At 38.2% G+C, this 21959-nt stretch overlaps 2 protein-coding genes across 4 annotated transcripts in view; one reads left to right on the forward strand and one right to left on the reverse strand.

Moving 5' to 3' along the window:
- col5a3a (collagen, type V, alpha 3a) overlaps positions 1 to 3183 on the reverse strand; it is a 52556-nt gene extending 49373 nt beyond the window's left edge. For all 3 annotated transcript variants that reach the window (XM_032587169.1, XM_032587168.1, XM_032587167.1), the window contains exon 1: positions 2899 to 3183. In XM_032587169.1, coding sequence (XP_032443060.1) covers positions 2899 to 2983 — 85 coding nt within the window. In that variant the 5' untranslated portion in view covers positions 2984 to 3183. The remainder of the gene's footprint in view (positions 1 to 2898) is intronic.
- A 9319-nt stretch (positions 3184 to 12502) lies between these two features.
- rdh8a (retinol dehydrogenase 8a) lies at positions 12503 to 21045 on the forward strand. Its single transcript, XM_032588170.1, has 6 exons — positions 12503 to 12608; positions 15113 to 15274; positions 16162 to 16341; positions 16550 to 16643; positions 16759 to 16942; positions 17059 to 21045. Exons 1-6 carry the CDS (start codon positions 12503 to 12505, stop codon positions 17284 to 17286), a joined length of 954 nt encoding a protein of 317 aa, XP_032444061.1. The 3' UTR covers positions 17287 to 21045.
- The last annotated feature ends 914 nt before the right edge of the window (positions 21046 to 21959 follow it).

Genomic DNA, 21959 nt, shown 5'->3' on the forward strand with positions numbered 1-21959 from the left:
ATGTAGAGCAACTAATTAATCCAATATTAGCTGCTCAATATCAGTAAGACATGCAAATTGAAATAATAATGATGAATACACAAGAGTCATGACTTTCACAAAATAAACAGTAAGTATAAAGTATCAATATCTGTATGCTTTAGATTCATAGCCAGCAAAGACCCAAGATAAAAAGTTGTCAATGCAACTGCTCCAAAAAGAAAGAAAATTAATCATTTCTGTCATTTTTAATTCTTTGTTATTTTGACTCCACGATGTTTTATGGATAAAGTCGCTTCTGTTTTCAGCTTTAAAACAACGTGCTGTTTCCAAATGACTTTACCACCATGTGACCTTCTTACTTTTAGAAAAGTTTTTGCTACATTAAACAAATAGCATCACCAAATATATTACAGGTACATAAATTTTCATTATATGGTATTTAAATATCTTGTATTAATTCCAATCCAAGCAGTTCTTCACAAAATGTGTATCGCAGACAGGGAGGTTGTGATAATGATACACTTGCAAAACATTGTGCAGCCCTATCAAAAACACATATTCAGACTGTGGAAGGAAGAAAAATAAAAATATACAGGTTCCAATCTTGTTTTCATAATTATGACCTCTACAGCAATGAGCACTGGGTTCATGAACTTGAATAAAAACACAGATGACATAAAGGGACACTGCAAAGAAGAGAGATCCTCTGATGTCTGCTCATTGCAATTCTACAGGAAGCATCTCCAACCAGTCCCACTGAAAGCTGCTTGGAGCTTTCAGTGATCAGAAGCTCAGAGCCGTAGAACCCTGAAGGGATAGGGACTTTCTGGAAGCCAGATGTGCATGGAATACTATAGATTGCAGTCCGGCGCCACAACGTGTTTAAGCATCACTTCTACATATTAAAGAGTTGGGGGGGTTCCAAATAGTTTGGCTCATCACAAAGTCTGAGAAGCAGTTTAATGTGAATCTTGCAGAATCAGCAACTAGGCGCAGAGTTCGTCATATCCGACACTTCTGATGTTTAATGTTTCCAGTGAAATAAGATAGTCACACAGTGAGACCCAAAAATCCCTGTGTTCTGCATTTGAACAGTGCCTAATTAAACCGACCTTCTAATTTGTTTTCAGTTGACATTAATTTGTTCTTTGATCAAAGGGAAAGCTCTTGTTCTATGCATTTGGGAGTTTGATACTGGACAAGAAAGAGGACAGGATCAAACAGGACACAGTGGGGGGTCTGCATTATGTATGTTTCCTCTTGTTAGTGAAGGACAAGACAGGGCAGAAGTCGTAGGAGGAAGAAAATATACACAAGGAGATAAGGCACGGAAAATAAACTCTCCACATACTTAGACTTTGAATGCAAAGGAAACTCAAATGTGTGGAAGTAGAACATGTGAATGTAACTGAAGTGAATTGTGCATGTACAAGAATGTCTCACTTCCTGTCTGTACATAAAAAGCTCTCTCATGTCTCAAACACACAGAGTGGGCATATGCGAAAGCCTTCTTCTGCTGGAACATACACATGTTGATGTCTAACATTAAAAGACTCAGAGACACAAACATATTATCAACTGCAAGCACAAAAGTAAGGCCACAATCTCAACACAGCCACATGTGCTGTGCGCTTTGAAATCATCTCAGTCTCCGAGTGCACCAGACCCTCATTAGCTGTGGACACAGAGGCTACTGTGCCACTTGGATGTGATTAGGTCAGCTGGCTCACTTCCTCGTTCCATCACTTCATTTCAGTCAGTGAACAAGAAATGCTTCCAGCTATAAAGTGTGTGTAAGCCATGGGTAAAGATAAAACATCTTTAAGTGATCACCGTTCCTGCTGCTGAGAAGTGTCACTCCATTAGGGGTCTCTGAGCAGCAGTACCTGTAAAGGAAGTGGTCTGCACCTCTTAAAAGCAAACATCAAATATCAATAGCCATAGGCCATAGACCATAAGAGTGGCAAACAGCAGTGAACCAAATGGCATATATAATACACAAACTATTGGATGTGTTTTTAAGTGCAGCATGACACAGTGATGGAGGAGCCCACAGCTTTGTTTTCTTGCAGGTGTATTGCAGAAAAATGAGTCCACTTTGCCTTTACATGCAATGAAACTAGATGTGCAGGGTATTATATAGGTAGAGGCATTAAACCTGTCAAACATTTCCGTTTGTCAGAATAAACAGGAACATGGCGGCTGAGACTGCTAATGCTAAGCGCTTGAACATCAGACATTTGCAAGGAGGGGATACATTAAACAGATCCATGACAGGAATGTTAATCTACTCAGTTACTTGCGGTGTTCAGACATTCAGCTCGTTCTCAGACCGACGTTAAACCTTTTCGCGGTAAACCGATGCCGGTCGCAGGCAAACTCAAACATGACATCACAGCCTGCAGCCCACTGAGACGCAGAATCCTGACCCGACGCGGAAAGGGTCTCTTTCAAATTCAAGCATTATAAGTTATGTTGCATTAAAATGCAAATGTGGCAACACAAGCGCATTTAATCACGGTATGTTCGTTGACCCGAGAATTTTTAACGAAATTAGTTATTTGCGCTCTTCTAGGAAACTTTTGAAAGAAATTTGAGCCAATTTATTACCAACCGATATCAACTCTACATAACAAGTTACAGCCTGCAACACGTTCGCACCAGCCTCAAATTATTAAAAGCTGCTTTGCATATCAGATAGAAAGTTAAACTTGCAAAAATGCAAATTGGCCTCCTCTGTTGGCCTAAAACCAAAGTATTGCTTCAGGGCAAAGTGAGACGAAGACATGCCCGCAAACAGTGAAAGAAACTTGGATGAATTTTAGACTAGAACTGAAGGAACTTTCTATGTTTCTATGGCTCCATAAGCTGATTTAGATCCATTCTTATGGCACAGTAATTAATTTGATACTTTACCAGTTTGAGCCGTCGTTAGGTGAAGTAGGATAAAAATAAATAGCGGTATTCTTCTGCGCGACCTGCTCCTTATGAAGTGGTCCATCCTTTAGAGCGTGGACCCCGTCTGCCTCCGCGCCCAGAACTTTGTTGGCTGTTGCAGAACTTCTGTTTGTTAAAAACTACACGGCCATGTGTGGGGTAAAATGCACTCGGTATTTCCACTTCCTTGATTGTTGGAGAAGATTTGTTGTGATGGATTCTCTTAGTTTCCCTGTGTGCCTCTCATTCAATCTCTCCCTCTCATCATCAGTCCCACCCTCCGCTCTCCACCTCTTCCCTCCCACAGGACGCAGGGATGAGCGGTGCGCCGGCGGAAAAGCCCCCTCATAAATCAGGTCTATTAGTTGAAGTAATTTGTTAGATCTCATATCTTTTGTCATTTCCACCAGAGGTGTTGCGCAGATTCATCTAAATAAATAAGGAAATTGTTGGAACATTTATTTGTTTCAGCAATTCAGTTTAAAAAGTGTGGATTCGAAACAAGCATACTGTATAAGTTTCAGCGTTTATTTTTAATCATTTTGAAAATAATAACAGATGGAAGAATAATGTCTTGGCAGTTGTCCAGCAAACGATTCCTGGCACACTGAGCAAATTCGGCAAGTCTCAAACGTTCCTTGCCAAAAAAGCCTTGCTCTATTTAAAATTTATATGTGTAAATCCTTATGAGTTTGTTAAATTTCAACATGTGCTAAACCTCAAACTGGCAACTAATCAAAAGTGTAAAATTCTCCGTTGGGTTTAGATTATGTCTCTACGAATATTTAGAGTTCTACATGTGTACAAATTTTAGAAAATTTAGTGGAAGAAAAAAAGTGTGGTTGCAAAGGGTGTCAAGCAACAGGGATAACAGTACCCTAGACAATGTTGCTTGTCTAGGGTACTGACAAGTTACCTAGACTTGTCAGTCTAGGTTACTTGTAATGATTTGATCAGCCATGCAAACCTTCTGACTTTGATTTAAATTTGTGAGTAAAACTTGGCACCTGCCCACCTGCTTTAATCAGGGTGTCCTTGTGTTTGATTGGCTTGCAAACTGGCCTGATCTAAACTATGTAGAGAACCTATGAGGTATTGTCCAGTAGAAGGCAAGGCAACAGACCACAGAATGAGCTGAAGGCTGCTGGTAAACAGTTTTTATTTCCTTACAGCAGTAACATAGATTAATGGAGTTCATGCCATTGATGCAACAATTCAAAAGGTTCTCATTGATTAGAGTATGCAATATACATGAAGATACATTTGAATAGGTTGCAATGGCTCTAATAAAACCTTTCTTTTGGTACTGTAAAACATTTTTTATAAACTTAAATTGGGATTGTCAATTTTACACATATTTGATTATATAAAAGATTCTCAGTTGATTTCATGTTATGTGACTAAAGTTACCTTTTAACTGCAGTGAAGATTAGTTGTGCTAAAGATATCAGAAGGTGGGGAATGGAACAAAACTTTACAGACTTATCTCAACACCCTAGGCAGGTTCAAGTATTAAGCTAAAAAACATAGTTTATTTTTACCAGCAGTGGCTGTACTTGTACTTCCATCCCAGTCTCTGTAATGTCTGTTTGCATGTTGAAGACTGAAAATGTGAAGCTGGGGGCTGAATGACTTGCAGGTCAAAGGTTACTGACAGGACTGGACAACTGTTCAGACACAGGCACATCTGGCTGGAAAACATTGTTTAAATCTTTAACGGTATATGTTAAATTGTAAATATCTCGTATTTCTTCAAAACTACAATCTCAATAAAATCAAAAGATCAGTTGTCAAAAATTATTAGGTATTGTCTTGTTTAGTCTGATGCTTTGATAACACAGTTTAGATTTTGGTTTGATTTTTTTGTACATGTGTATGTTTGTGTTTTGTAGTTTATTTTCAATACCCATTAGGTGCAATGCCAAACATGTCAATAGGTGGCAGTCAGAACAAAAATTTAGGAATCTTTCAGCACTTATAATTGATCGGTTTTGCAAAAAGTAAAGGTTTAATTCTTAAATAGTTAGAGTGCATGCTGACAATTGTGGAAAACATATATATATATATTGTAGGCTGTTTTGTTGTGATTTCATGCTTATAGGCCAAATATTATTTTTTACAGCTGGACACCCAACATTGTTAAAAGTATAAAACAGAAATGAATTACAATCAGCCTTCCTACTGGTTTTTCAGAACAGATAAGTAACATTACATTTCTGTTTTTTGACTCTTTTCTCTCATGCCCTTTAAAACAGAAAGCCCTTCCTCAGATCCACAGTGATGTAGCTTCTGTAACAGCACCTGTCAGTAAGAGTGGCAGTGGACCTTTCTAAAAAGAATATGTCAAATGAATGCATGGCTGCATTATTGTAGAAAAAGGACTTACGAGCAGAGTTGCTACAAAAATAATTTTCACAAATGTAAATGATGAAGAAAATGATTTTTTTTTCTCGCCAACATCAAAAGGTCTGTCTGATAGAAACACTTTCTACCCCAGGATTAATTAATAGAGAAACAGTGGAGGTCAGAACCAGGGCTAAAATTGTTTACCTGAATGATGCCAGGATTTGCATTCATTCATCACTCTAGTGAATAACGGACAGACTGTGCTCACATCAAAGCATTTTTAAACCCCAGTCTGGTTAGCTTTTCAAGCTTTGTCCTCAGACAACACTTCTCCACATCATCATATAAATCTTTACCTTACCATAAATTCAACTTGGAGACTTTGCTATTTAAATTCAAAGTTTGTTGCTGTTGTACTTTGCGCTGCAACCCTCCAGATTCAGTACTGTCAATCTTTGCAACTTTTTTTCACGTTCTCAGCTTTGCCGCTTCACCAGAGAATAGTCACTTTAAATTAAATATCTCTTAATGCAAAACCGCAAATAACATTGCTAATTACAAGTTTACAGTGGTGTAAAATACCTAATATAGGGAAAATATTTAGGAACACTCAGGAAATCAGGGAGAATGGGCTTTGCTGGCTGGCCTGCAGTCCATATGTCTATTTCCTACTGAAAATGTGTTTTGCATTATGATGAGGAGGAAAAACATAACATTACCCACAGACTGCTAACCAGCTGAAATTATGGATTTTACAAACACAGACACATTTCCCTGGTAAATCTGCAACTCTCAGTGGTGATTTTTCAAATGATTAAAAAGAGAATAACCTGAAGAAAAGATCTCTCAATGTACATTTTCTTAACTGAGTAGAGGGAAGGTTAAAGATTCGGCCAATTTCTTAAATTAGCATTTTGAAAATCTGTATTGTAGGAAACAAAAGTTACTTAATAAAAACATTGCAGGAAAAAAATCAACTCCCAACCCAGTTACGTTTTGTAAATGCCCATGACATCTATTAAGATCTCTTTGAAAGCTTGAACCGACAGTAGAAAATTTGCAATATATGTGGACTGAATTAAGCTTGTCAGAAATTTAATTGATTCTCAGACTGTTATATTCAGTGGAGACATGCTCAGAGATAAGGCATGTAAAAACCTCTGCAAATTGGAAAATGACCAAAGATAATGTTGCTGTAGTCCAGGCAACAGCAGGCTTTTTTAAGGAAACTCCAGAGAGAGAAAATGAGCCAAACCTCATGGGAGAAGATTCATTAACCACATAAAAATTAAAAGCACATCCATCACAGTATGCCAGTATTCTTTCAAATTTGTTTTACCATTTAAAGTAATTTAATATGGAACATTTCTAATCCACTTTCTAATGGTATAAAAATGTCAAAGATTGTAAAGCTCTGGAATTTATGTTGACTCATAATTTTTTCCAGAAATACAAAAATATTTTCTAAACCCAAAAATTGAAAATATGAACCCATGTGTTGATCCAATTGAAAACATCAGAAAATAATGGAAGTGAGAGAATAAAGGAGGTTTGACAAAGGTATCTAACTAAACAGGCTGGAGTTAATCTGTTGTGTAAACACCTCTGACCTCCTACAGTGTCCCTGCTCAGCACTGGCTCAGCCAGACTGAGTCAGGATCACATTCCTGGCAGCTTTTAGCAGATAGTTACTAGGAGTCCAGTAGCTAATCTAAAGTCTTGGTGAGAAATATTTCTTGAGCATGTGCTACATAGCTTTATCTATCTACTAGATGGGTCTAACCTTTGTCACATACACCACACACAAACAACATAACCACCAATGTCAGAAGAACAGTCTTTTGTGACATGAAAAATACTATCCACACCTAAAATGAGATGCTTGCTCAGGTTCTGTAAAAATACACAGTCTTGCGCTTACCATTATTATTACAATTGGAAGTACCTCAGTCCAATTACCTCATATTTCATCATCCAGTGTTAATCAAGAGGTTTTGATTAACCAAAATAAATAGGAGAAGGTAAATAGATTCTATTTGTCAAGTTCATAAAAGCATGTTCGCACTGATGAAAAGACTGCCAGTATGATCCCAAGTCATGTTGGCAATCCTTTTATCCTCTTAATCAAATCAGCAGAAACCAGTCGAGTGTATGTACTTTGTTCTCATTAACATACAGCAGGAAACGTTCGAACAGTAAATCATACCTCAAATGTGTTTTGGCACGTGTTCATAGATTATTGTTGGAGGAAAAACTTCAAAGTTTGCAGAGAGTAAATCATTCTCTGTCTTTCAACAAGGAAAAGTCCGATTATTATTTAGTTCCGCATCATTTTTATTATTTATTGTCTCATTTTGATGGTGAGTATATTAGGATTTCAGTAAAGAAGTTAGACATTTATCACACATGCAACACTGTTTTAGACACTGAAATCATTACCCATTTTCAGTCTGCCTCCGGATAACATGCTGATGAACAAATGTGCACTTTTCATATTGTTTAGCAACAGTTAGCATGGAAGTTGAAAGTGAAGTTGTCAGTCACCACCTTGCCCTTCGGGCCTTACTGTCAAGCCTCCTGCAGAGCAGCAGATGAGCAAAGATTAGAGACCCTGAGATGGGCTTCTATTTAGCTTGCTTGCAGTTCATCCATTGCTTGGAAGACATGCCTTAACAGGTCAACAGAGGAAAAAAATGAATGTACAATTTAAAAGGGAAGATCCTACTGACGCTTTCATTTTGCCAATAAACTGCTAAATGAGTCACACAAATATGTCAAAAGTTTACTTTTCCAGCATAGACCTTTTGAAATTGGAATTCAACCAATCTTACGCACAAATTACTGTTACAAAAATTCATTTATTCCTGTATTTTGAGATAAACCTTTTTGAATTTTGATATCTACAAAAGTCCCTTATGTTGATCAGTTCTCTCAGTATAACTACTTTGTTGTTCATATAGCATGTCTAAGACTCCAGATTGAAATCTGTGTGATTAAACTTTATTTCCACTCTCACCCTAAAATACATGTTACAAAATGTGAGACTATGAACTCCAGTGACTGCTGGTGACAGTAAGTACAGAAAAGGAACAAAAGTGCTCATATTTGTCTTAAATCACCTATAAATCCTTGCCCAAATCCACAACTTCATTTTATTTCATTTCATACATTTTGCTTTTGTTATTTGTATGGAAAAAGATATATACACACAAACCTAACGTGACCAAAAAGGTGTGTCTTTATCAGCCTTTAATCCATTATCTTCACAAAAAAACAAAAACAAAGTGCTTTCTTCAGTTTGCAAAAAATAAATATTTTTGACAGTTTCTAACACAATTTTAAAGACAGGACTTTTTTTCATCAAAAATTTTAATGCTTTCTGTTCATCACCAAACAATTTCCACAAATTAACTTCTAGGATTGCCAGTCTGAATTGTGAGTGAGCAAAGCCAGCATGTCAGGCAGACTGATACGCTGGGACAGAGATTGATATGTTACTGTGTTTAACTGTGTTTATTCTAGCTTTAGTAATTAAGTGAGTAATTCGTAATTACATTGGACAAATACCAAACTACACTTATACATTGTTTTAAGGGAAAAGAACCTCTCAGAAAAAGAACCTGGATGCAAAGTAATGTCACTGTACTTATTTAAACTAAGTTTTTACATTATGACTTTAACAATGTTGCCTAACCAGCTTTGGGAGCATTAAAAATCTAAAAAATGTCCCCTTATGGAATTAGATTAATGATAATTTACGATCAAAATGGATGATGGAGGATAAGTTTATAAACATATAAAAATCTTAATCTTAACCTGCTTAAGAAGATTAATAAAATAGACTAAATGAGCTAACGTGGGGTCACAAGTTTAACCTTTCCAATACACTGATTGAAATCTTAATGTACATTAACATAGCTCATATTTCTAAACCTTGACGCTCATAAACTGACATTATTAAATGCCACATATGGTAATATGAATCAAGAAAATTTTTATTTTAAATGTCTCTTGTTGAGAATGTTCTATTCATTGAAAGCATACAAGGACTTTTAAGACCACTAAGTGATTTAATCAGATGAATTTTGCGACATGCTGCAGAGGCTGCATAAGCAGCCCTTGAGAGACTCTGCTAGTATACTTTCTTTGCCTTTTTCTTTTGATCAGAGAGCCAAACATTGTTGTGAATCTAATGCTGAAAAGAAATAAATTCAGTGGCTTTTGTAAATCAGTAGAAATATTCTGTGTTTCAGTACAGAAGGATGCTTAAGCAGTCCATTACCTCAATCTGTTGTTTTTGTCTTTTTTGTTCTGGTCTTTTTCTCTCTCTTTTTTCAGCTGTTTAACAACCCATGAATGACAGCTGTTTTGGGTTTGCTTCTGTATTGACACGTTGGGGTTCTGAAGGACAAATTAGAATTTCTCTTCTGATAAACATATTGTAGAAAATTAACACGTAGGTACAATGAATGTTTGAAAAAATGGTGCTTTAGATATTAAAATGATGTTCTTACTCTTAAGTTACTACAGTGCTGCTGTGTGCATAAAGCTGTATCAGCTAGTGCTTGTCTTTCAGCAATGTCCTTCTGCCTCAGGAGCTAGAAGCAGTTTTCCTCCTTCCTTCTCCCCTCTTTTAGTGGTCCTCCCATGCACTGACCCCCAGCTATTCTTTCTCTCAGTTTCTTTCCACCCCTCTATTCTCATGAAGTTTGCATTCCACACCTCATCTGCAGACTGCACACAAAAGAGCAGAAAGAATTACTCCTGCACTGTGGCAAACATTCCACTCTCTATTCCAGTCCCTTATCCTTTCAGTGGCATCACCCACTGTGTGTCTCTTTTCCTGGAAAACTGCATAGAGATTTCATTAGCATGAAGACCTAAGCAAGCTCACAGTTTATTTGTCTGTTATAACAGGCATTCGTCTGACATTGTTTAACCTTAACAACATCTCTAATAATATAACCCAAATTAAATGTTACCAAATACAATTAGCTGTGACCTAGTCAGCAAGAAAAGCAAAGTTTGAGAATCATCAGTTCATTTATGCCAATACTCAGAACACAGGAAATTAATAATTAAACTATAAATCTAAAAAAAAAAAAAAAGCTTTTAGATGGTCAGAGGATTCATTACTGGAGAGTCTGAGACTCAAGTAAATTGAAACAAAGGTTTGAGCTCAAGGCACTGCTGGAATACCTTTAGAAGTGTCAAAGCAAGTGTGAAAGGTCCTCTGAAAGTTTTGGAAAACTTTAGTGAGACATATAATGTGTGTCAGAGAAAGTGGAGAAGAGGAAGTTTAGGGTAGGTTCAAAAAAGACTTTAAAAGCATGCAGCTTTATAAAGCATGTATGGACATGCATCATTCCTCTTTGTTCTGTCTCATTCACTGTCTCAAACGTCTGAAATTCCTCAGCAATAGCTGATGGCTGAAGGCTGATGGACATCAATCGATGTCCGGCAGTCCTCCTTATCTCCTTTTCCATCTGTCCTTTTTAACTAGAGGCACTTGAAAAAGCATGAGACGAATGCCCTGGATGTTGCTCCAGTGGAAAACACTGCTCTTGCATCTTATTTAGAGGTAGAGGTTTATGGAGAATCCTTAGCTTCCTGTGCTGAGTAGAATTCTTCATCTTACTTGTCAAGATAAGGCTATACTTTAGATAAAAGTTTACAACCTCTGATATATTTTTATGCAAGTGTCATTCCCAGTTAGACTTTATCACTCAGTTTGTTACTTGTAAATAGATGAATAAATTGTTCTTGTTGCTTCCCTGTGTTACTGGACTGGTGTCCAGGGTGTACCCAGCCTCCCACCTGCTGGAGCTAGGCACCAGGCCCGCTCTTGATCCTGCAAGGATAAACATGTTAGATAACGGATAGATGGATGGCTGATCTTGTTACTTTGCAAAGAATCTTGTCAGTTTTAAATTAAAACTTGTTTATCTGAAGGACTTTTGTTTTTCTTTATGTTTACCTGCGGAAGAAATTGGTTGTTTTGCTTGGGGATTTTGGAAATATTCAGGCATCAGCTTTTTAATACAGCACACAAAAACTCAATCAGAAATTAGTCTGATGTTGACAAGGAAAACAGAGAAACAATGAGGGTTAAAAGGCTGAAACAAAATTAACCCAAAGTAATGTTAATAAGAAAAGCTACTTAGTTACAAACACCATAAATTATCAGTATTATTTAGATCATTCAGTTATTTATGCTTTTAGGCAGCAAAGATTCGACTGAAAGCTCAGCTGTCTGACAGAGGCTGCAGTTCTGCAGTTTGCAAGCAATTGCATCACATTTAGCAACATGCCCAGACTAGGCAGGCTTTTTAAGGAGTCTATGTGATTTCACTGGAGAAAATGAGGGACGACTTGACTGAGTTCTTATCTTTGCAATTATGACCCCTTGTAGCCTATGGGCTAACTAAAGAAAAAGTTAACCAACTGACAAAACGTGCTTCCTGACTGTGCAACTCGCTTTCTAAACACAAGATGGCAGTACAGCACAGTTAACTACGTGACATTTTAATCACTACTTTGAAAACAACAGAATCAGTAAAATAAAAGCGTTACAACGAATTCACATTGAACCTAATACAAAAATCTTAGATAAAATCAACACTTTATTACTACAAATAGAACAAATATTAGAAACACAACAAATGAGCACAGATTTATAAATATATATATATATATATATATATATATATATATATATATATATATATATATATATATATATATATATATATATATATATATATATATATATATTTATGTTCCTAAAAATTGTTTTCAACTTGTTGATCTAAATATTAGATTGAAAATTATATGTTAAACACGCTAGAGAAATAGTGCAGGGATAGTGAGTGAATATTACAGTTATGTGTTGGTGGGGTCAACAGCTCACAAATCAAATAAGCTCTGCCCCCTCACACAACGCGCACTTGCGCGCATGCACGTCCACACTTTTCTGCTGGATTAACAAGGCTGCACTTTTGTTGCACAGAGACACCTATTTAGTTTTAAACTGCAGGAGGTCTTATGTCACGCCGTTTTGAGTTCCAGATTCCACTCAGCATGAACATGTGACTGGCTTGGGGACTCACATGGCCGCAATGGCTTCATGATCCGCTTTAGTTTTTTAAAAGTCCGGTGATCGGTAGCTCCCGCAGCAGCTCGGCGACCATCAGGGGCAGAGCAGCGCTGGAAAACACAGCGCCTACCCGGACGGATCATGGCGAACAGTGGGCAGAAAGTTGTGCTGATCACCGGTTGCTCATCGGGCATCGGGTTACGAATCGCCGTTACGCTGGCCAAAGATGAAAAGAAGCGTTACCATGGTAAAAACACGCTTTATTATTCATTGTTTCTTTTACCAGACCTACCAGTAGCAGGGCTGAAATAGACTGAGTCGTTTTGAAGTCTAGTTTGTCCGTGTTTACTGTCCTCCAACAGTCTGCTGTCGCACCACCATAAAGTTTGTTTTGATTGACTTGCATGCTCACGTTGATTTTATGTGAAGCTTCTCAATTCAACATGGGAATCATACAGTTTAGTCAGCGCTGAGATCCAGTCCACCCCCTCCTTTGGCTCACCTATTGTCATCCGAAAGGGCTGCTTCCAGGGTAGGGCTCTGCAAGGATGCCGCTTGCCAGGCAGGATTCAGAAAAAGAGTCTTGTCAGTTCTCTTTCAAGTGACTTCTCCTGCACAAAGCCCTCTTTTATTGCTGTGAATTGTAGAGGGCCTGCTCCAGTTTAGTGCCGTGTCTAATGTGCCTATAGTCCCCACACTGGATTGAGTGTGAAAAGGGGGGACAAAGTTTGAGACCTGTACAAGCATGGGTTCACTCCAGAGCAAGGGCCTCGTTTGAAGTCTCCATTGGTACACAGGGGAGTTGTGGTGTCCCACATTGATATTGTCTGTCTGTGTGTTTCCTCTCAGCTTCCCAGGCATCATTAATCTGAGTTTAGAGATTTCAGCTAAAATCAGTCTTCCTTTTTTTTTTCTTTTTTTTTGCGTTGTGTATTCTCCCGAGTGTGTGAGACCACTGTGGGAGTTTTTCTAGATTTACATAAAAAGATTTTTGTTGCTAGCTGTGAATCTCCACAGAACTGATCTTGTTTGTAGTTCTACAATGAAACATGTCACCAGAGAAACCATTCATCATTAGCCTTATAGTCTGAATCCTGAAATTACAATCGTAGGTGAATGAAGCCATTACTATCACTTTATGGGCAACTCTGCAGTGTTTAGTTTTAGATCTCCTTTTCTTCTTTCAGCCATTGGGATCTGATGAAATGTATTGCTGTGGAATAGATGAGCAAAACAAAAACAGTTGACTGCACCCTCCCTCCCAGTGTGTTCCTCGCTGTGAGCTGCTTTGAGCGAAACCACATCTGAGAAATGGAACTGTTTTGCTCTGTTCATTAGGAAACCCAGCAGAGATTAGATATTGCATTGTGCATTGAGTCACAATTAGCTGCAGTGACATGTTGTAAACTCTAAGAAGGCCCCTGAAAAACCTTTGGGGGTTTTTTTCACTCAAATGCAGCTCTTTCCAGAATGTTTGAGCTGCCCAGAACTATTTCCTTCAGCAACTAGAAGAACAATGGATCCCTTGATTACGTCTCAGTCAAGACGTAAATCCTTCAGTTGATTACACACAGGCATCTTAAATAATAATAATAATAATACTAACTGCTTTATGTAGAACTCACATGGTATCTGCATAGCAGACAAATTATGCTACTTTTACACAAATAAATTCTAAAGATACAGGTCCACCTTCATTGCTATGTTTCATGAAACATGGGCATAAAGTTGGTAAGTAATCCCATTTTCACCTTAGTAATCCCGCCCAGTTTATGTTCACAGAGGAATTAGATTAGACCTTGGTCTTATCTACGAAGGACAACAGGTAGATTTAGATAAATGTGGAATTAAAAGGCTGTTTATTTCTGCTGATTGTCATTGTGCAACATCTCTGCCACTCATTCGCCTGTTAAGCAACATCATAATACTGGACGGGGAAGACGCCAACAAAGCCTCGACAGCACTGTGCTGATAACTGCAGCTTGTGATAGATTTCTGCTTCGTATGTAGGTTAGCTCTCTCCTGTGTTTAAAGTTCAAAGGAAATCAATTCTGTGTCCTGTACCAGGTGTGGCCTTTTTTTAGGAACTTTGACCCCATGTGAGGGTTTTCTTGACTGTGTTTCCATTTTGAAAGTTTCATTTGCTTGTGTTTGCACATCTCTATGTGTTCACTCTGTCTGAACTGCAGTGACTCATCAATAGTTTTGAAGCTTCAGAAAGTAATTATCTTCTAGTTCAGAGTGTCCTGCACATCTGCTCATATTAGATGCTGTTGCAGGCTGTGGTCACAGAAGCCCAGTCATTGGAGAGAGAGGGGGGGAAAATCATATTATGAATAAAACAAGTTATATATAACTGGGTTTTTTGTTTTTGTTGTTGTTGTTTCTATAGAAACAAATGTTTTAGTGGAAATTGGTGAAGGACAGCTAGAGTTTTCTCTATTTTTAAACCAAATCATTTTTGTTTGTTGTTTTATGGAACCCAACCCTGTCCTGTTAGTTTTGGCATCCTAAACAAAATATTTATTGGCTATAAATTGCTAAGTCTGCAAAGATTTGCAGGACTAAAAAACCAAAAGTCAGCAGTGTTGTTCCCACAGTGTTTTCAACATTAAACCACATTAAAGCAATGTTGCACATTATTGGATGAGTTTGAACAATCTTTAGGTACTTTAAATTAAAGAGAAATCCTTCTTTTCAGTTTAAAAGCTCTTTTTTAGTTTTGTATTGCTGTTTGTCTTTGTCAAACAGTCATTGCCACCATGCGGGACCTAAAGAAGAAGGATAAGCTTCTGGAAGCAGCTGGAGATACATATGGGAAGACCCTGATGTTGCTCCCGTTAGACGTATGCAGTGACGAATCTGTCAAAGAGTGCATCAACAACGTTAAGGACCGCCACATTGATATTCTGAGTGAGTGGCACACACTGAGGAGGATTTAAAACTGCTCCTTGTCTTTTAGATCCGTTACCCATATGTGTCTCAACTTATTATTATTATTATTATTATTATTATTATTATTATTATTATTATTATTATTATACATGTATTTTGTCTTTTGCTGCTCAGTTCATGTTTTGTTCACGACTTAAGTGAGCAATTCCTTCTGCAATAGGTAATGTTTAATAGAATAATACTAATTTAGTTGTTATTAAAGTTTTTAAAGTCCCATAACAGCAGTGTTTCAGACTGTTGAGACTGTAGTTTTACTCGCTGTGGTTTTGCAGCTGAGTGGGTGGAAGGAGGGGATTGGAAGTCTTGAAATTCCAGTGGCCAGATATATTTTGCACTCAAACAAAAAAGGCTATTGTATACCATCATATATATAGATAGAAACACCTCTCTTAAAGGTTCACGCTTTTAAGACAACTTTGTTGTCATAACTGTCTTCCCTAAAGTGAAAGGTAAGCAGGAAAAAGTTTTAGAACTGAGAAACCTTCTTTGGTTAATAGCAGATTTTAATGTGCAGTATGTTGCAAGTTTTCAGATTAGTGACCCTCGAACAACAACAACTTTTCAGTACTTGTTAAAACCTTTAGTCTGGATAAAGCATCTATTTATAAACCTGCTTCCATCCCGTATTACACCCCCTTCGCATAATTACTCAAAACCCAGAGGCCCCACAGCAAGGACTCCTGTTACATCACACCTTCCTGAAACTGTCACACACTGACATCTGGTGGCATGAGCAAGTAATAACTTGTGTGTTCAATGTGTGTTTACTCTTATGAGACAAGTTAAACAAACTAAACTGTTTAAATTCTGAGTAGAGTACTATGTGTGTCTGGGATTCTTCTCAGTCAACAATGCAGGTGTGGGTTTGCTTGGACCAGTGGAGAGCATCAGCATCGATGAAATGAAAAGAGTTTTTGACACCAACTTCTTCGGTGTGGTTCGCATGATCAAAGAAGTGATGCCGGACATGAAGAAGAGGCGTTCAGGACACATTGTTGTCATGAGCAGCGTTATGGGTCTCCAGGGTAGGTGTTAAATCATATCATATCATATTGATATGATTTGAGATCATATTGTCTCTTTGTAAAGACAATATGATCCAAGAGACTAATTGTTACCAGTTAGGTCAGGAGGACCATTCTCTTGTTGTTTAACCTATGTGTAAATTAAAACTTCAATTTACTGATTTAGTAATATGTTATCTTGATATTCTGTATTTTGTTCTCCATCCAGGAGTGGTTTTCAATGATGTTTACACAGCCTCTAAGTTTGCAATGGAAGGTTTCTGTGAGAGTATGGCTGTGCAGCTGATGAAGTTCAACATCCGGTAAAATGACGTCTTTCTTCTGTCCCCCAAGTTTATCGTAATTTATCTATGTTTTTTACTCATTTTTTATTTTTTTGATGTCTTCCCTGCACCTTTCTGAATCTGCTTGCCTCAGGTTGTCCATGATTGAACCTGGCCCTGTTCACACTGAGTTTGAGACGAAAATGATGGAAGACGTAGCTAAGATGGATTTTCCTGGAGTCGATGCAGACACAGTTCGATATTTTAAAGATGTTTACCTTCCATCATCCATAGATATATTTGAAGCCATGGGCCAGACTCCAGAGGACATAGCTAAAGTAAGCCAGCTGAGTCCGACTAAAACTTGTTCAAAGTTTAAAGTTTGAGTTATGTAATCGTTGACAGATACAAAGTCTGAATAATCCTCATCTAAAATTGACTTTTATTTCTCCAGTGCACAAAGATGGTTATTGAGTCGGAGAGGCCTCGCTTTAGGAATCTGACCAACAGCCTCTACACACCCATCGTGGCCTTAAAGTACGCAGATGAGACGGGTGGCCTGTCTGTAAACACCTTCTACAACTTGCTTTTCAATTTCGGTCCTCTCATGCACATCACCATGAGCATCCTGAAGTGCCTGACGTGTAGCTGCCTGCGCAGACGCACCATCTCTCCCAACTGAATAATACAGTATTCAGTTCACCTACCCTAACCCCCCAGTGTCTTAATTTGAGGTTCTGGGCTAAGCAGGTAATGTAGAACGTGAAGCTCAATGCGAGGAGGCTACTTTTAGATCTAAGACACTACTATGATAAGCTTTGACAGACGATATGCGCAATTGCACAAGTTTTCTTCTGAGGAGATGGCATATCCAGGGTGCCCTGAGTGGAGAGACACATATCACACAATACAACAACACTAACATTGGTTTTAGCATACATTTTATGAAAAAAATGCCATACTTATTCTTTAAAATAAGAACCTCAGAGGTAAAATAAACAAATAAATAAAAACAGCATGAGATATAAATCTTATGGACTAATATAAAAGCACAAAACTGAACTCAGTTAATATGTGAAACGATGACATTATATGAAACGCCAGGTTAGAAATAAATTGTAGCCAAGATAACGCTATGTTAAGACTCAGAGTTATGGCATTAATAACAGAGTCATAAACAAATTTGCTTTTAATGTATTGTGTCTATAATTTTATGTTTGTTTTAATGTTGTGTTGCTGTGGTCATAACTGCTGTTGAATCCTGTTTTTAATCTTTTGGCAAATGGAATGTTTTTGGTTTTTAAAGATTCAAAGAGGTCCAAGTTGGATTTTTTTATTATTATTTTGATTTAGATTTTTAAATAAACAGTGTTCTGACTTACCCCAAAAGTTTTTATTTTATTTTTTTTAAGAATAGAAATTACAAATTTCACCACAATACTAACCAAAAACTAAAATGTAAACAAGCTGTTGTTTAATTCAGCCAGCAGGACAGATCTTTTACCAAGAGAGGGCAGTGTTTTACTGTTTTTCCGGGGTTTTTTCCTGACAGAACTTAAAAACTGTACATTTTCATGCAGAAATGTTTGTGTGTTACGACATGAAAATAACTTTTGGTATTTGAAATTAATGCCTTATTATATTTGTGTGCTATATGTTTAAAAGCCTTTATTTACCAGCTCATTACTGGCACTCATGGACTCATTTTTATTGCAACATGACTATAGGTTATGTCATGTTTGTCATTTGAGTTTCTTCTGAAATAGATGGGTGTACGCTTTATGTCATGTTGCAACCATTATTCATTCTTACTCATATTGTAATTAATCACTCATCTCTTAGCAACTCATTTTTGGTGATGCAGTCTCAGCAGTGATACATACAAACTTTATTACTGATTCATTTGGGAAGACAAATATTGATAGCAGCAGATGTTATCAAAAGAAAAAAATATATCTCAGTAGGTAAAGACTATTGGGAGGAATTTTCATTAAGCCACCAGGAGAGGCTATTCTAGTCTTTGCTCATGGATTTTGTTAGAGGGCCTGGTTGTGCACATGCGCACATATTAGCATGTATTTGCATGGATGATAATGTCTGTGTGTGCATGTGTGTTTGGGAATGTGCTGCTGGAGCATGCCTATGGGGCAAGTTAGTGATCTGTTGATGGATATAAAGAGGTCATGGCCTGCCCCCCTACCTCCACCCCACTACCCCATCAGAATCCTTCCCTTGAACCCCCAACCCTCTCACTCACACACCCGGCTTTGTGCCGTGTGAGAGAATGTGACCTGGTTCCCATCCCCAAGGAGGGGTGAAAACTAATGACAACCTCAGACACATTGCACAGCCTCGAGCCTCCCTCTCCTGCTGGCCCCCTTAACCCATCATGCCCGGACCTCCTGGTTCTGGTACGGACTCCTGTGGCCCTGCCGTGGCGTGATCCGTCCAGTTTAGCGTACATCAACTTAATATTCTGTTCTCCAACTGATGCTGTAGGAATATGCCCAACCTAATCTTACTTACTGAGTCAGAATGCACATTGAGCTTATTGCAAAATGTTAGTGCAACTGGTGCTGAACCTGTAGTGTCTGAGTAAGCCACAGTGAATACTGCGCTTCAGTTCTGAGTATGTGTCTTCATCAGAGGCGACAGCTCCACACAATGGAACAAAGACACTGTCAATCACAATCAAACGGGTGTGTGTGTGTATGGGTGTGTGTGCGGGTTGGTGAAGAAGGGGGATACGGAATCTGAGAAGGGTGGGGGAGGAGTCCTGAATGTTCTGAGGGGTGCCAAGATCCAAAGTGGGACACGGAAGCCTATTGGCAGGGAGTGGGCACAGAATTTTGTTTAGTAAGGGGTGGGATGTTTTGAACTTGGGAAAATGAGAATTGGGATCGCTGGAAATGAATAGAAGGCCTATTTACTAACTGAATAAATACAGAAGTTACAGCAAAGTCTCATTAAACAAGAGATCTTATCACCATTGTTGTGTACCTTTGTTTTACAATCAGGAATGTGATTGCAATATAATGAGGCCGATATAATGTACAATTGTCAAGCATTGTATTTGCCTGCATCCATGTTTCCTAATGAGCAATTTGCATTTTATGGGGATAATGTATTTTCCAAAAAAAAAGGGAGAAATTTATGCAATTGTTTTTTCAATATTTTTTGTAAAATTAAAAGCATGTATGGGTTCTTCGGTGCCAGGTCAGAGTATGGATAAGTGCCGAATGCAAAAAAAGACAAATGGGAAGAGGGGAAATATCCCAGAGGATTGACCAGAGATATAGAGTTGGGTGTTAAGTGAAGCTGGTGTCTAGACAAAGGTGCTTCAGACTGATCCCAGGTCAGAATGCTCCCAAACGAGACTGCACTTATCTGTTTCTATTGACATTTTCCTTGTTTTCAAAGATCAGCTTAAATAACCAGTAACAGTTCGCTGATGTCAAAGAAAAGACAAATGAGAACTGAATAAAAAAAAAAGCTTGGGGTTAATCATCATTTAGCACGGCTGAATGTGACTACAAATGTAGCCACATGGGACATATTACCATCAACAGAGTTGAACCCAGACCTAAAGGGGGCTATTAATCTTTTTGCAGTCAACATGGGGGAAGCTCAGGTTGCTCTTTGACAGCAGACTCCACAAGGAGAAACAAACACAACTTATTCTCTCCCCGGTTCTCTTTTACTGTCCATTTCTTTTCCTTTTCATCCTCAGTCCATGTGAAGTAACCTCTCACATGCAGCCTAGGTCACTTGCGATGCTCATATGTTCATGGAGGTATCATTTCTCATTCTCAGTCTACGTTCTTGTTTGTAAAGTCATTCAGGAGCTGACTGGAGCACAAATAAATCAGAAGTAGTTTGGCTCCCTCTGGCCAGCCAAGCACATTGTTTTATGAACACAGAGGTTTTATTGTCCCAATCATTTCACCACCAGTGCTGTTCTCTTTCCCTACTGCGTTTCCAGAACATAAACAATCCAACAGGAATTTCCAGACTGGTACTCGGGTTTGCCCTCTACCGTGTTGTTTTGTTTCGCTCTTTTCACTCTCTCAAAACTACCAGTTTGGTTCAGAGTGAAACTCTGTGATTAGAGGTTTTAGTCTGTGTAAATGCTCTGGAGGTCTCAAAGAAGAGTGGTTAGTGGTTCATTGTCCAAGGATTTAAAGATTATGTAATCTGAGTTAGGGTAACTTGATCATCTCTTTTCTTTTGGAAAAAAAAAGAGGCCACCGATGAGGTCAGATGAGTGTAATATTCCATTGGATGAACACAAAAGCATGTTGCAATATTTCTTAAAGCTTGAAATTCCTGTTTCTTTGCAAGACAAGGCAAGATGCCTGAATCAAAAACAAGATACAAAATCTAGAAAACAGATAAAAGAAAAATAAAACTAAATGGTAATATACTCAAACATTCTCTCTTACCACTTATGTCCTCACATTTTTTGTCTCAAACATATCATTTCTCATTTGGTTTTCAACCTCTGCCACCATGGTTCAGTTGTTTCTCTCTTTCAATGTTATAATTAGATGTCTGGGAATATGATGGGTTTTTTTAATTTACAGACAAATTACAACATGCTTTCCTTTCTGGTTTTAACCGACACCAACGAAGGAGTACTTTCAAATAGGGAAACATCCTTTTAATTTGTTTCCCAAGGATGGCACAGTTTTTCTCTCATGCCTCTCGCTGTGTGAGAGAGAACTTACTGGGTGTTGGTGTGGATGTGTGTATGAATCAGACCGAGAGGACTCAAAGACAAGACACCAATAGTGTCCTGGGATACAGCCAGGGTTGCCAGGCAAGGCAACCCTGGCTGTATCCCAGCCTCCCTTCCCTGCCAAAGAGAAATTTTCACTCAGGACCTGATCCACACTGCCACTGATTTGATCTATTCACTGTCGCCAACCATAAAGATGAGAAACCAAACGGGGCACAGGCACACCCATGCCAGGAAGCCTGCCTTAGCCCAAAGAGCCCACATCATTGTTTATTCAGCTTGAGTGCATCCCATCTTGGCAGCCAGGGTGAGAATGGATAGATATGCAACGTGGAGGTTCATCAGAACATAATGATAACATAGATTAGGGGCCAGCTTCGACATGAGAGAAGTAAATGATCTCCAGACTCCAAAATCACTCGATAAATTCTTATTTCTTAAATTTTTAACATAAAAGCTACAAATGTACCCACCTCTTTTGACTATGAAAAGATGTTCGCAGATTTGTCCCTTGTGAAGAGATGTCTTTGTTGGTTATCTCTATTGGTGTGCCGCCTTCTTTTGGCTCAGTCTAATCAGAACACAAACACGCCTCTGTCATTTGGCTGCTGTCCCTC

This window comes from Xiphophorus hellerii, chromosome 16, assembly GCF_003331165.1.
Source record: "Xiphophorus hellerii strain 12219 chromosome 16, Xiphophorus_hellerii-4.1, whole genome shotgun sequence".
In the NCBI taxonomy this organism is placed as follows: domain Eukaryota; kingdom Metazoa; phylum Chordata; class Actinopteri; order Cyprinodontiformes; family Poeciliidae; genus Xiphophorus; species Xiphophorus hellerii.